Below are 15,743 nucleotides of genomic sequence, written 5' to 3'. Positions count from 1 at the left end.
CACATTTACTGTATGTGTCCAAGGGTATTAAAATTCATAATTTCGCCATTTCGTCAAATTACAACATATCAAAAAAAGGCTTCACAATTTAGAATCAGGAACATCTCGGCGTCATGTATACCAACTTTGACATGAATCGGATCAACCGTCTAGGAGGAGTATGTTAAAATTGATCATGTCCACAACGCACAAATTCTCAATTACCTCACTTCCTGTGGGCGTGGCTAATGGCATGTTAATACAAACCTTGTTTGGTTTTGGGAATTACATACACCCACCAAATTTGGTGTGTGTGTATCTAAAACTATCTGCCAACCACAAGTCACAGTGACATAAGGGGGCGCTAGCGAGTCTCTGGGCCATACCCAGGGCCGAGCATTTTTACCTAGCTGCTTTGTGTGACACCTGATGTGTGTGCCAAATTTCAAGACTTTTCGATTATGTTAACCACCTTAAAATATTTGCCAACCACGGATCAGGCACCTAAGGGGCGCTTAGCGAAGTCCCTACACACGCCAGGGTCAAGCTCTTGTACCTAACTGCGATCGTGACACCTGGCGTGTGTGCCAAATTTCAAGAGTTTTCACCATGTTAACCACCTCAAAAACAGGAAAGCAAAAAAGTGGAATAACAATAATAATAATAATAATAATAATAATAATAATAATAATCCTTACAAAAACAATAGGGCCTTGCGCCCTTCGGTGCTCGGGCCCTAATAATAATCCTTACAAAAACAATAGGGCCTTTGCCCGGCCAGTTGCTCGGCCCTAAATATAGCCGCATAGCGGCAATGGCGGCCCCGAGCACCTGCGGCCGCAACCCCTGACATGTCGGAATCAAACAAAGCACAGACGTAGTACGTTCGTGAAATGTACATATTTGATGCGTGTGCTATGTGTTTTTGTATTTTATTTTCTGCCACATTTACTTGCTTGGCCATGTGGGGGTGCAATGCAAGGCAGGCCCATTGGGTGTCATCATAATCATAATATATGTTAACCTGAGAAATTGCAGACCATTCATTTTAAGCAAAGAACATTTCTGATACACTTTTGGTTGGCCAGATGGTGGCGCTTATGTTACAGTAGGCATGGAAATTACACATGTGAATATCATCACAATAATGATATCCCAAATGTTTGTAAAATTTCAGATCAATCGCTTAAGGCATTGTCCATTTCTGGCACATTTCCAACTTGGCCAGGTGGTGGCGCTATGATAGGCAGGCCCATAGGGTCTCTGAATATCATCATAATTATAATATCTATTAACCTAAGAAGTTTCAGAACTTTCATTCAAAGCATAGAGCATTTCTGGCATATTTCCTGTTTGGCCAGATGGTGGCGCTATGCTAGGCATATGAATTATATGTGTGAATATCATCACAATAATGATATCCAATATTTTATAAAGTTTCAGATCAGTCACTTAAGGCATTGTCCATTTCTGGCACATTTCCTTCTTGGCCAGGTGGTGGCGCTGTCAAGCAGGCCCATTGGGTGTCTGGATATCATCATAATCATAATATCTATAACCTGAGAAGTTTCAGACCATTCATTCAATGCACTGTGACTTTATGACACATTTCCTGTTTATGTGGTGAGATATTAAAATCATGACATATTACAACATATCAAAAATCCCTTCGCAATTTAACATCAGCAACATCTTGGCATCATATTTGCCAAATTTCACATGAATCTGACAAACCGTCTAGGAGAAGTATGTTAAAATTGATCATGTGACATCAGTGTAATTGACATTTTTTCTGTTGCCAGGTGGTGGCACTATGCCAAATATGCATTATGGGCATGTCAATATCATCACTCCCATGGTATTCAAAGACCTGTGAAATTTAAAACATTTCAAGCCATGCATGGTGAATTAAGACACATTTATTGTTTATGTGGAAGGGTATTAAAATTCAGTTTTGCCATTTCGTCAAATTACAACATATCAAAAAAAGCTTCACAGTTTAGAATCAGAAGCATATTGGCATCATATATACCAACTTTCACATGAATCGGATCAACCGTCAAGGAGGAGTATGTTAAAATTGATCATGTCCACAATGCACAAAATCCATATATTACCTCACTTCCTGTGGGCGTGGCTAATGGCATGTGAATACAAAAGTTGATTGTTTTTGGGAGTTACACACACCCACCAAATTTGGTGTGTGTGTATCTAAAACTATCTGCCAACCACAAGTCACAGTGACATAGGGGGGCTTATGGAGTTCCTGGGCCAAGCCCAGCCAAGGCTTTCCCCTGTGTATTCATGGTACCTCTTGACGTGTGTGCCAAATTTCATGCGTTTTCACCGATGGGAAGAACCTCTTTTGGCATCCCAATTCATGACATTTTAGTCCGCACAAAATCCCAAATACCTCACTTCCTGTTGGGCGTGGCTAATGCATTGTACATACAAAAGTTGTTCATCTTGGGGAGATACACACACCTATCAAATTTGATGCGTCGAGCTGAAAGTATGTGCCAACCACTGCCTCAATCACCTAAAGAGCTTACTGAGTCCCTGGGCCACGCCCGGGGCCAAGCTCTTGTACCTAACTGCTTTGCATGACACCTGATGTGTGTGCCAAATTTCAAGACTTTTCACCCATCTTAACCACCTCAAAAAAGGAAAACGCTCTGAGACAAAGTTAATATAATAATAATAATAATAATAATAATAATAATAATAATAATAATAATAATCCTTACAAAAACAATAGGGCCTTGCGCCCTTCAGTGCTCGGGCCCTAATAATAATAATAATCCTTACAAAAACAATAGGGCCTTGCGCCCTTCGGTGCTCGGGCCCTAAAAAAACAATCTGTTGGTGTTTATTGTAATCTCACAATGGAAAAATTAGGAAAAATCCAACCTTGAAGGGAAGCAAATTTATTTTGAGAAAAAGGAAAATCTCATAAAGAAATAAATATTTTTCACTAAAACACGTTGCTTTTCCAACCATTATTAGGCCTAGGCCTATTTTTATCTTTTTTTTTTTTTGCAAGGTGTTGCTCCTGGCACGACTTGTTTATAAGACGTTTGGTGATTTAATTGATAGCTGTTTTTGGGACACATTAAACTTTCTTTATAATGAGCGCATACGGGGAGTAAAACGACTTGTTGCCGTTTTGGGACGTTAAGCTACGTTAACCTTTTTCACGTTAAGGATTTTATGTCCTTCATTCATTTATATATTTAGGCTACTTTTAACCCCTAGACTGGCACATAACAAAATTGCTCTCCAGCTGTTTTTTGAACCCTATAGTAAAAGTGAAGGCTCATCCACTTAATTTTTTCTCACTAATTTTTTTCAGTTTAACTTCTGGAACTCTGGTGAGTTAGGTGTCTCCAGTTGGGTTTTAGTAATCCTTCCATCGGGGCACTTTTGTTGTTTTGTTTATATGATTATTTGGGGAGTTTTATGTTTGGGTGGTGTTTTGAAGGGCAAACCCCGGGGGGAGCTTTGAGGTTTCAGTTGGTTTCAGTTTGAGGCCTGCTGGAGGATCAGAGTTCCCATGCTCATAGCCAAAGTGTTTAAGTTGCGTGTCTTCAATCAAGTTTTGTTTTGTTGTTGCACTTTTTTCCAATGCTGCTGGGGCTTAGTTATGAGAATATTTCCTCGTTTCGATGTTCGCAATAGCCTTCTGGCTGTATGCATATAAAACGGATAGTTCCAGTCCTTGATTATGATTGGTTGAATCGTGTTCGATGCTGTTGTATATTTTCCTGATATAGCATGGCTGAGACAGCATTTCATTCTATATTAATGCGAATGCTGAGCAACTATTCCGATAAGAATCTACTAGTGGTGGAACTATTCTATGGGGACTCCGCCAGAAGAATGGACATTTTTAGATGAAATAGCTTTTACATTTCAAGATTATTTGTTTATTTTGTATCAATCTTTAATGTCCTATATGTGGTAGCCATTTTATAAAGGCAATAAGCCCCTTGAGGCCGTTATCGTGAATATAGTATAGCTGAGGGGTGTTGTTGGGCACAAACACCTCTCAGCTGTGCTATTCACGATAAAGAACGGCCTCTCGGGGCTTATTGCTTAACTCATTGAGTGCCAAAACGTAATATTACGTTTTTCCTTCTCATGCGTTGAGGTGCCAAAAATGTAACATTAAGTTTTTAGCTTTTTTTTTTAATTACGAAACTAGACACTCTAACACACCTTATATGTGATTTTGGGAACTCGGTGATGAATGGAAATAAAATATATGACAATCGAAAACTCATGAAAACGCACAATCTTATGCCATTTTCGTGGGTCTATCACTAGGTGGCAGTCTTGCCAGGTCTCGCTGATCACTTCCCGGAAAGTTTACAGACAACACTTCATATTTCATGAAAGACGTTATATCTTCATTTCTAGAAAAAAAAACAGCGATTTTGATGAAAACTAGCCACTGGTTTGCACCCACTGAGAGCTTAAAGTCTCACCTTTATAACGAGCCATTGTATGTGTTCATAGCTATAACACAGAATATGCTGTGGCTGTACAAAAATCATCAACAATGGTCTAGATTGCTGGCACTCTAGGACAAAGCTTCCGAAAACAGCTTGGCATTCAATGAGTTAAGTAGCCTACGCCTTTTGTGGACAAAGAACAGGCCTTGTTTTTTGTGGCAGTGGTAAGAGCATTGTTTTTTGTTCGTTTCTGTTTCTTAGCCATGAGAATTGATTTCCCTTGATTTTTTTTTTTTTTGTAAGAATTTGTTTAATTTTGGGTTGGGGGGAGTAGTGAGACTGATATTTGCTGTCCGTTGTAAATGAAGCACAGGATTACAGGCCTGACCCTTCATTATCGCTGGTTATAAGATTTTGTGTGGCTTGTTTAAAGTCATTAACTATGTCTGTGGTTGATGAATTTATCAAGCGCCCTTCAACTGAGCTTTTGTTAAGCTTTACGAAAGAACAGTTGTTGCAGATAGCTGATAAATATTCAATTGACATAGCGAATGAGGATAAGACAAAAAAGAGCTGCTGTTTAAAGCAGAAGAGACGGGCTTAGTGGAAAAAAATATCCTAGTTGCTAAAACCAATGGGTTAACATCTCCAGTGTCTTCAGCTGCGAGTTTGTCTGAAGCTGATTTAAAACTCAGAGAATATTCTTTTCAGGAACGTTGCATGCAATTTGAGGCAACCAAATTAAGAGCTGAACATCAGCCGATCTGTGAGAGAGAAGGAGATTGAGCAGGGATGCACGATATATCGACGGCCGATATATTATTGGGGCAGCCGTGGCCTACTGGTTAGCACTTCGGACCTGTAACCGGAGGGTTGCCGGTTCGAACCCCGACCAGTGGGAACGGCTGAAGTGCCCTTGAGCAAGGCACCTAACCCCTCACTGCTCCTCGAGCGCCGCTGTTGTTGCAGGCAGCTCACTGCGCCGGGATTAGTGTGTGCTGAGTGTGTTTCACTAATTCACGGATTGGGATAAATGCAGAGACCAAATTTCCCCTCACGGAATCAAAAGAGTATATATACTTATATACTTATACTTATAGGCCGATAAATTAAAAAATGAAAATATTATTATCGTTCCGATTTCCAGCCAATAATTTGCGCCGATATTTTTTTAAAGCCCTAATTTCCATAGGCCTATGTAAGGCCCGTCTGGCTACAATGAGCCATTTGAGCTTGGTTGGCTATAGGCTACTTCTTCCTCAATATTATGTCAGCAGTGTTAATGTATTTCACCATTCTAACAAGATCTGTGGATCTGCGTTGAATCTGTGCATCCCAAAATCTTCTCGTGAATGATCCTCCGTTTAACCTTAGCAGAGCAGAGCTCAGCCTACAGCCGTCTTGTGCTGGTGTGTTTGCACTTTACCACGCTAGTCGGGGAAACAAACAAATTCTTCGGTGGGACGAGTACATGAGTAGACCTAGGTCTAAGTTTCATTCCCTTGGGTTTTGTATTATTACTGAGAAATATGCTATTCCTGCTTCAGTTCCAGACAGGTCATCATAATAAGTAATTAAAACCTTCGGGGCTAATCCCTTTCATTTCTGCAGCAGGTTGTGCGCAACAGAATAGACAGATATAAGATCAGGCTCGGACTGGTAATCTGTACAACCGGGCAAATGCCCGGTGGGCCGGTCCACATGTGGGCCGGTGACCTCCGGGATTTTCGGGATCATTTAGCCTATTTGCGGCCCGTCATGTAGGCCTAGGCAAATGCAGTTGCATCCATTTGGCTTGGGGGGTGACAGGTCAATCATTTTGGCCTCTTCATAACAGGTTCAGTGTGTGTTACGATCGCGCCCCCCTGCCCCACCCCTCAAGTGGATTTGTCCAAGCAGCCGCTAGGTTTGTGGGGAAATATAGCCTACGAGTGCATGGTAGCCTAGGCTGTATAAGTGCTCTCCGCTAGCTGATGTTCACATCATCGCATTTTAACCGTAAACAGCAATCAGAGGTCTAGTTTTATTCCATAAATATATTGTTTTTATAGACATTAGTTGCACGCGCTACCAAGAGCTTCCATTTACTGCACCATGTAGGCTACTGCGGTTCTGTCAACATAAAAAAAACTACAGGTAGGCTAGCCTACAATTTTCGCACAACTTGGTGGTAAAGTGTAGCACAGGTTAAAGAAAACCCATTCATTTTTGGAGCTGATCCTAATCAAAAGGAACTTCAAAGTATTTTCCATATTATATATCCATAGTTCACAACGACAGTGAAAGTGAAACTTTGAAAGTGGAAGTCTCTCCACCGAGTGTTACATTAGATGCACAATCAATCGTGAGTCTATGCAGGTAAAAAGTATCAACTGGTAGGTTAGTAACGAAGGTAGCCTAATTTTGCAAAATGTGATGACGGCACACAAACTTGGGCAAAAACGTTTAGTATCGGCCTACACTTGTGGCGATAGCCTACAGTTAATGTGAATCGCGGACTATAACCAAAATAGGCTAAAGGAGATTTGCACCAAATAAAGGCTGTGGTTGTGTTTCTACAACATGTTTGCACAAAACGTAATTTCTGTCAACTATTGTATGACGACATCCATGTTCAGTAGCCTATATTTTTCATTTAGTCAAGCAGTGACATGTGGTTTAATGCATGGGGTAACATGACGTGAGACAGACAGAAGATGAGCCTGTCTTTAGTAGCCTATCCCAAATCCCTCTCAAATCACTTTAAAAAAGTGTGATTAGCAACCAGAATTTTTAAAAGAGACAGAAATTTTAAGAGACACCCCCGGACCCCCGTGTTTTTGTGATTAGGCTAGGTCCAAATCTAAATGTTTGGGTTCCGTTTATGAAGTGTTGCTACAGCATAGTGTGTCATTTATGGGGGAAACATTTATGGGGGGATTTTTTATTGTTTATTTGGGGGTCGTCGGTCCAGTGGTGGGCCGGTCCAGGAGAAAATTGCCAGGGCCGAATTTTGTTCCCAGTCCGACCCTGCATAAGATACAGTCCGAGGAGTTGCAGCTTTATTCAGTTAATCGCAGTTTCCCTCACAAACTCTAATTTGGTCGCTATAGCTTTTTCCCAGCTTAGCCGTTTATCTACGTTGAGCGTTTACTCCTATATGAAATTCCATATCAGTGCATCTCTAAGATTCAGAAAGAGCTTCAAATTCATGAAATAAAGATTGAGCTTCATATGAGGAACGAGAAAGGGAGCGTGCACATCAACGCGAAAGAAAAGACCATGAATTTGCGTTGAAAAAGTTGGAGTTGGAGAATTAGCTTCTAAAAGAGATGCGGTAGTTCCTAATATTTCAAATGGGGTTGCTTCGAATACATTATCGCCTTCTACATCTCATTTTTCCTCTGGTCAGGATTCTACTGCTCCATTTAATGTCCCATCTCCTATTATTACTGATTCGTCTGACGAATACTTAGTGATGCCCTATGGATTAGCGAACGCTCCCTCTGTATTCCAAGCCTTCATGAATGAGAATAACTCCACCGATTTGTGTTGGTCTTCATTGACGACATACTCGTATATTCCAACAACATGGCCGATCACCGAAGCCATGGTCCTCCAGAAGCTCCGTGAGTATCACCTCTATCTTAAAGCTGAGAAATGCTCCTTCCACCAGTCTCAGGTCCAATTCTTGGGTTACAACATCAGCCACAACCACATAAGCATGGACAAGAAGAAGGTGGAGGTGGTACGAACTTGGCCCAGGCCCACAACTATTAAGAAACTGCAGCGCTTCCTAGGCTTTGGTAATTTCTATCGCCGCTTTATTAATAATAAAGATTATTATTCTGTTCTGGTTCTGACTGACCACCGCAATTTAGAGTACCTCCGGGAAGCAAAACGCTTAAATCCAAGACAAGCCAGGTGGGCCCTCTTCTTTACTCGTTTTACCTTTTCAATTTATTATCGTCCAGGTTCCAAAAATGTCAAGGCAGATGCATTGTCTCGAATCCATACCTCTGAGGAGAGTCACCACCAGCCAGAACCAATATTACCATCCCGCCTGATTGTCAGTCCTATCGTGTGGACCCTGGATGAGGAGATTGCTGAGGCCTCGATTGCTGATCCTGCTCCGTCCAACACCTCAGCCAACCTCACCTATGTCTCCAGCGCACTCCGTCGCCAGGTAACCTCTGTAGTTCACTCTTCTCTAGGCACTGGGCACCCTGGAGTCCATCAGACCCTCAGTCTCATCCGGAACCATTATTGGTGGCCGGAAATGGCGAATGAGGTTCGTCGTTTTGTTGCTGGCTGTGCCGACTGCGCCATGACGAAGACCCTACGCCATCTACCTGCAGGGAAGCTGCTTCCGCTGCCTGTCCCTAAACGCCCATGGTCCCACTTAGGTATTGATTTCATAACTGATCTCCCATCATCTGACGGACACACATGCATACTTGTTTCAGTGGACAGATTCTCTAAGTTCTGTAAGCTCATTCCCTTCAAGAGCCCAGACACTCTTTAATGATGTTTTCCGCAATTTTGGCATTCCTGAGGACATTGTTTCTGACCGTGGACCCCAGTTCATTTCTAGGTTCTGGCGGGCTTTCTGTACTCTTCTAGGTGTGACCGTGAGCCTTTCCTCGGGCTACCATCCCCAGACAAACGGCCAAACTGAGATCCAGGAAATTGGCTGCTTCCTTCGGACCTTCTGTCATGATCGACAGCACAGTTGGCACCAGTTCCTTCCCTGGGCCGAATACGCGCAGAACTCCCTCCGACAGCCTGCTACAGACCTCACCCCCTTCCAGTGTATATTTGGTTTCCAACCTCCCTTGTTTCCATGGACAGGAGAACCATCAGAGGTACCAGCTGTGAACCATTGGTTCCGTCAGAGCCAGAGTGTGGAATGAGGCCTTCCATCATTTGCAGAGAGCCGTCCGGAGACACAAGCACCATGCCGATGCCCGACGAGGACCCACTCCATCATACTCTGTCGGACAGAAGGTGTGGCTGTCAACTAGGGATATCCGGATGCGCCTCCCGAGCAAGAAGCTAAGTCCTCGTTTCATTGGCCCCTTTGCTATTCTTGAACAGATCAATCCAGTCACCTTTAAGTTGCAGCTGCCGCCACAATATAGAATACACTCCACTTTCCATGTCTCCCTACTCAAACCATTTGTTCCATCTCCCACAGAGTCCGGTGCCACTGCAGAACCTCCCCTGCCGCTCCTGCTTGAGGATGGCCCTGTCTATGCAGTGCGCGACATTCTGGACTCCCGACGCCGGAGGGGCCGCCTCGAATATCTTGTGGACTGGGAGGGTTACGGCCAGGAGGAACGTTCCTGGGTACCACGAGGTGACATCCTGGACCCAACCCTACTCACCACCTTCCACAGAGAACATCCATCTTGCCCTGCCCCTCGTTCTCGGGGTCGTCCACGGCGTCGGGGTCCTCGCCCATCGGGAGCGGCCCCTAGAGGGGGGGGGGTAATGTCACACCGGCACCGGGCTCTCCCTCGGCCACGCCCCCTCATGCCACACCAGCACCTGACTCTCCTACTGCCACTCCCCCGCTTTCCCCAGTCACATGGAATCTCTCACACTCTCCTGCCTATTAGCTCTACTCACCTGCAAGCAATCACCGCATCATTAACTCTCCTACAAAGGTTTCCCGCATTCTCCAGTCTGTGTCTGGTCTCGTCAATCTTGCTGTGCTCCTCTGTTTCCTGCCTCTTCCAGTATACGTGAGCTCTTTGTTAGAATTTGTTCATATTTCCTTGGAAATCATCTTCTGAGCTTTTTGAAGGACTGAATCTTTTGAGTGTTTAATCCTTAGTAATGTTTTGCTTTCGGCTGAATTATCCTCTGAGCCAATAAAGGAACCTGTTTATCTAAAGATCTGTTTCTACCAGTCTGAGTCTGTGACAATCTGATTATAATGTGGTTAAACAGCAATTCTGAATGCTTTTGAATTAGTGCCTGAGGCATAGACAAAAATGTCCTATGTTGTTAACCTAACCTGTTGGTAACCTATGTTGAAGTTGCACGTGAGAAACAGGGTCTGTTTGACCGCTGGTGCACATCAGAGCATGTTCAATAAAGAGAGCAACTTTGTGAATTAGTTTTGCTGGAGGAATTTAAAAGTTGCATTCCGGAAAATGTACCCACCTATCTAAATGATCGGGACGTGACAACATTGGCTCAAGCAGCTGTATCAATATTCCTTGACGCATAGAAATGTGTTTGTTCCTCTCCCGTCTTCTCCACCTCATCATGTTCGAACACCACCCTCCAGTCCAAAACTAAGTTGGAGGAATTCAAATTTTGAGAGCCTCGCAAAACGAGAATGTTTTTATTGCCATGAGGTAGGCTATCTTATTAGCGTGTGTCCAATTTTGGAAAAGAAAAATCAGGCTCTCAAGCAATCAACACTGAAGAGTGTGGGATTTGTGCGCACCATGATGTCAGAGAAAATATCCGATGAAATTGATTCTAGTTATGAACCATTTATTTTAAACAGAGTTGTCTCTCTCACTGGCCATGAAGAAGATAACGTATTTGTAAACATTTTAAGAGATACCGGTCCTGCACAAAGTTTTATTGTTAATCCGGTCCTTCCATTCTCTAATGATCAGGGGTGTGATTGGCAAAGGTAGAAAAAAAAGGAAAATATACGAAGCACGGAGTTACCCGGTGTTTCGAGTACTTTAGTGTTGGCTACCGTATATATTTAATTTACCTGTCACCTACACTTCATCAAATACATGGCTGAAATATATAGGCCATCATGATCATTTTGCCAACAGTGATGCAGAACCATGGATTCTTTCCATTTATAACATGTTTTGTTTATTACTTAAACCAACATTGAGTACATTATTTACTATAGGCCTACTTGATAATATATAGCCTGTCCCCTAACAGTCCTCTGGGCCTACGTACAAAATAGTGATTCATGTGATAGGCCTACTGATATTGATGCTGATTGAAGAGATTGCAACTTAGGGTGTGTTCGAAACGGGAGACAGCTGCCTACTGCCTCCCTCCCTACATAGAGAGCTGTCTCACTAGACATGACTTTGGATTAAATGCATCTTTTAAAAATGAGCGTAGCACTCTAGAATCTTTGGTTAACACTACGGTATGACGTTAGCAAAGGCCTGACGTTAAACTAAATTAGCTTACGTAAGCTAGCAGGCTAACGGTATAAATTAGTTTTACGGCCGGCAGATATATCAGACCAGACGCTATTAATGGTTACAACAATGGCATAATCAGATAGAAAATTGTTTATTTCTAATCTGTAATCTACGAATCTAAGCAAAATAAGGTCACACAAATGACATTTTAAACAGATTCAGCAGCCATTACCGATGTCATCCGCCATGTTTGTTTACCTTTCACAGCTGTTTCAGGCGAAATACACTAGAAGCAGCGGATATTCGGAAAGATGTGAAGCACAAAACCCGTCGTCAATGTCAGCGGCCTGTTATAATAATGGCCTGTGTTATACAGAAATATAGCCTACCTCAGATCGACAGATCTGATCGACATCGGATCTATACGAATTGTGTGGGTCTCATTTTCAAGTCCAAAAAACGGAATTCCGTTTAAAAACAGAAGAATCACACCCCTGAATGATAGCTATTGTAGTTCTGATGTGTTGGTGCAGGGAATCGAGATGGCCTTTGCTAAAGTCCCATTACATGCCATGCACTTAAAAAGTGAGTTTCTGGCCTCATTAAAGTGGCTATTCGTTCTGATCTGCCTGTAAAAGGAGTTGTCTTTATTTTGGGTAATGACTTAGCAGGCAGAAAAGTGCCACCTCCTCCGAAAGTTGTAGTGAATCCCTTAGCACAAAGCACCAATTTAGATTGGACTCCTTCGTCCGTTTTTCCAGCATATGCATTTACTCTGGCCCATATACGCAAATATGAACATGCCGTGAATTTGTCTGACCCATTTATGTCTGGAAAATTAGTCCGTGTTATCGCTATCTGTGCCTGAGTCGCTGTCCACAATCAGTGGGCTGAAAATGAAGATTTGTTGCCGCTGTCTGTAGAGACAGTGCCGTTGCCTTTTCTGTCTATGGTGCAGTCTTGTGCCTCTAGCGACGTGGGAAAGCTGGATGTTGACCCAGTCATGTCAGTCTTCTCTGCTGAGGAGGATTGCTTTGGTCTACGCAATGTTCTGGTCTCTTGTGCTCATTTCCAGAATTTCCAGAAGGTGCTGCCTTGTACTAATGACTTTGTTTGGTCTGCAGATTGTCTGTTTGTCTTCAGAAACACCCAGGCTTTTTGCTATAGCACTCCTGTGCTTGTTACGACAACTTTCCAGCTTTCTTTTCTACTTAAAGTGGATGCAAGTGCTAGAGGAGCTGGTGCTGTACTGTCCAGAATTTGGGTAGACTTGATTCCCCTTATGCTATTTCCTTAAACATCAGCTGAAAAATGAGTTTTTGTCATTCTCCAGTATGAACACCACAGCTTATGTAGCATCTATGTACACCAAACTTTCCAGTTATACACTTATAGTGTTACCCATACATTGACTTATTTGTGGTGGCCCACCACAATATCAACATTGACCACCACACAATGATTTTCCAGGTTGTACTAAATTGTGCTTAAATCTGGTTAGCATCATAACCACGCTGTGCTAATTTGTTAAAAACTGTTGCATTCAAGTTAATTCTGCAAACCAACCACCACAAATGGAATTCAGTTCTCTGGGAAACACTGACTTAGCAGTATTCTGAAGATATTTACAGAGGGATTTGTTAATAAATCATTCATGGCCTGATTAATGTGACATTTTCATAAAAAAAAATATATGGTAATTTTTTTTCATCTTGTATGTAAACAAAACGAAAAAAGAATTTTGCACCTGGCATTTGCACCTCCAGGGAGGAGGTCCAGCACCTAACATTGTTCAAAGGAAGCTTTACCTAACAGGTTCACACAAAGCTTCGAAGCAGAAGCACACAAAGCAGTTGCGGCTGTCACCCAACTGAACTAGCTCTGCACCCCGGTGACCCGATATTTCATTTAAATCTCACACTGCTATCTCTCAAACAAAAAGCACATTCTCTGTTGGAATAGTGATGACTAAGAGGAATGAATGATAGCAGCAGCAGTGATTAGCACACGTTGTTATGCCTGCAAAAAACCCTAGGCAATGTATAAAAGCTAGTGTAGGGTCTTTGTTCTTCAGTGCAATCCTGGGAAACACTGCTCTATTTTGACAATAAATCATTTTTGCATTGAACTCTGCCGGATTCTTGTACCTTGTTTTTGAGTACTGAAAGGATTTTTATTTCAGCACTTATAATTGTGTATGTCGTGGACAAGATATTCAGACTTATATTCTGTCCCCAATCTGATACGACTGGTGTACCAGTATGATACTGTACATATGTTAGATTGTGTCTTAGATCTAGTGGACTAGTTATACACACAATCAGTGCAAAGAGACACATGTCACACAAACACACACCTTGGAGCCATCAAGACTGATGATGCGGTAGACATTACGTGTGCTGTCATAGAAGTAGGAGACTGTGACTGCATGCTTACTGGTTGGTACCCAGTTCTTCTTGGTGTTGGGATCAATCTGAAAAACATGGGCCCGAGTGCTGAAGATCGGTTGTTCTCTAGAAGGAGAGATACAAAGAAATGAACAGAGATGCATTTTCTCAAGTTAATATTAATGCATGCAATGTGTTATTTGCTTTAGACCTCTGAAGTCCGCCTACAAAAGTACCCAAAGCTGCCATCTTTGCCCATATAAGGAGATCTGGATGGGCATTACTTTGAAATGGCCACTTCATTCACGCATTACGTGACATGAAGCTGCGTGAAACTTTAGTACCACTTTTTCAGCCACTGTGTGTCGCTCTGCCACTGTACGTCGCTCTGTCAGTAGCCTGCCTGCCACCCCTTCTGAAAAAGCAGGAGGCTACCTTTTACTAGGGCTGTCAATCGATTAAACAAATTTAATCGAATTAATTACATACTCTGTAATTAATTAATCTAAATTAATCGCATATATATTTTTTGCTGTGAAAGTATTTTAAATATTTAAATTCAAATGAATCATTGAATTATCAGCGTTAGTGACATTAAAGTTCAAAAACTCTTTTATTTTTATTTTCACTGTTCAAATAATGGCCATAATAATCAATGATACTGTATGACCTAATATTCTGAGGAAATACATTCAAAAGTGCTTCCGGAAGAAGTTTTCTTTTCACATACAAGGCATTTCAGGCCACATATATAACCTAGGGGACACAATGAAAATAAATTAACACTCCCGTCAATGTCAACACTACTTTGCATTGATGTGCGACTAGAGTTGACGAACTCCGGTGATATGCAAATTCTTTGCTGCAGACATGGCAGAGGACTTTATTTTAATCAACACTTTATTTTTATCAATATCATCAGGCCGTTTTTTTAAAAGTAAATGTTCCAATCAATGATCTAGGCAGCATATTTTCTTCTCTCTCCTTCATTTTACAGTCTGGTTACTGACTAGAACGGCTCGGGGTCAAAGGTCATACAGAATCGATTAATCTGCACTATTTTTTTAATCAGTTATTTTTTCTCAAATTAATTAATCGAAATTAATCAGTTATTTTGACAGCCCTACTTTAAACATAATTGTTGTCGAGAGGAATCCCAGCCTATGAATTCAATAACAAAATAAATCATGCATAATTAAAAATGGCCTCGATTTAGGCTACTTGGGTAAGGGCTACACAGTGGTTAACGACGCAAAAACGCAAGTTGTTATTTTATGAAGACGTAAATGGTTGCTTTGCTTTCATTAATGGTTTCACTATAGTCAAGTTTGCAAGGAGGAGACATAACACGTGAGCATGCCACACTATCCAGGGACGCCCTCACACAGCTGTGGTAGCGGGGGCAGGAGGACAACTGTTAGCGCAGGCTTTATATAAAATTCTTCAACAGAAGCCTTATGAAATAAAGGCCTGCCTCGAATACATGCTTGCCCAAAATAAAGGCCTGTGGTTTGCACAGCCTACAGTAAGTAGGCTAAATAACAGACCCGCCACAATAAGCGGTATGATGATTTTTTACAAGCAAGATGTTTTTGGTGCCCTACCCGCACTGCATGTTCTTAAATAACAATGAAATATCATCAGTAATATTCGACCATTATTTTGTGATTTGGGAATAATGTATACTTTCATTAAGCACAGAGAATCGCATGTCAGTCCCCTCATATTTGGCTGACTTCTGCAGATGCGCAAAAAAACACTGCCACTTTCCTCCCCATATTCCACTGATCACACATCAGACA

General features: G+C 42.0%; 1 protein-coding gene across 6 annotated transcripts in view; it reads right to left on the bottom strand.

Moving 5' to 3' along the window:
* The window catches only part of LOC125304209 (homer protein homolog 1-like), a 160,303-nt gene that overhangs the window by 60,177 nt on the left and 84,383 nt on the right, over positions 1–15,743 (bottom strand). For 3 of the 6 annotated variants that reach the window (XM_048258280.1, XM_048258278.1, XM_048258279.1), the window contains one exon: positions 13,991–14,067. In XM_048258280.1, coding sequence (XP_048114237.1) covers positions 13,991–14,038 — 48 coding nt within the window. In that variant the 5' untranslated portion in view covers positions 14,039–14,067. Of the gene's footprint in view, positions 1–13,910; positions 14,068–15,743 lie in introns of those variants that run through there. The other 3 variants (XM_048258276.1, XM_048258277.1, XM_048258281.1) reach the window with 2 other exon arrangements.

The sequence above is a fragment of the Alosa alosa genome, chromosome 12 (genome assembly GCF_017589495.1).
Source record: "Alosa alosa isolate M-15738 ecotype Scorff River chromosome 12, AALO_Geno_1.1, whole genome shotgun sequence".
Classification (NCBI taxonomy): Eukaryota; Metazoa; Chordata; class Actinopteri; order Clupeiformes; family Clupeidae; genus Alosa; species Alosa alosa.
Note: the sequence above shows the minus strand (reverse complement) of the source record. Positions and strands in the feature narration are given on the sequence as shown.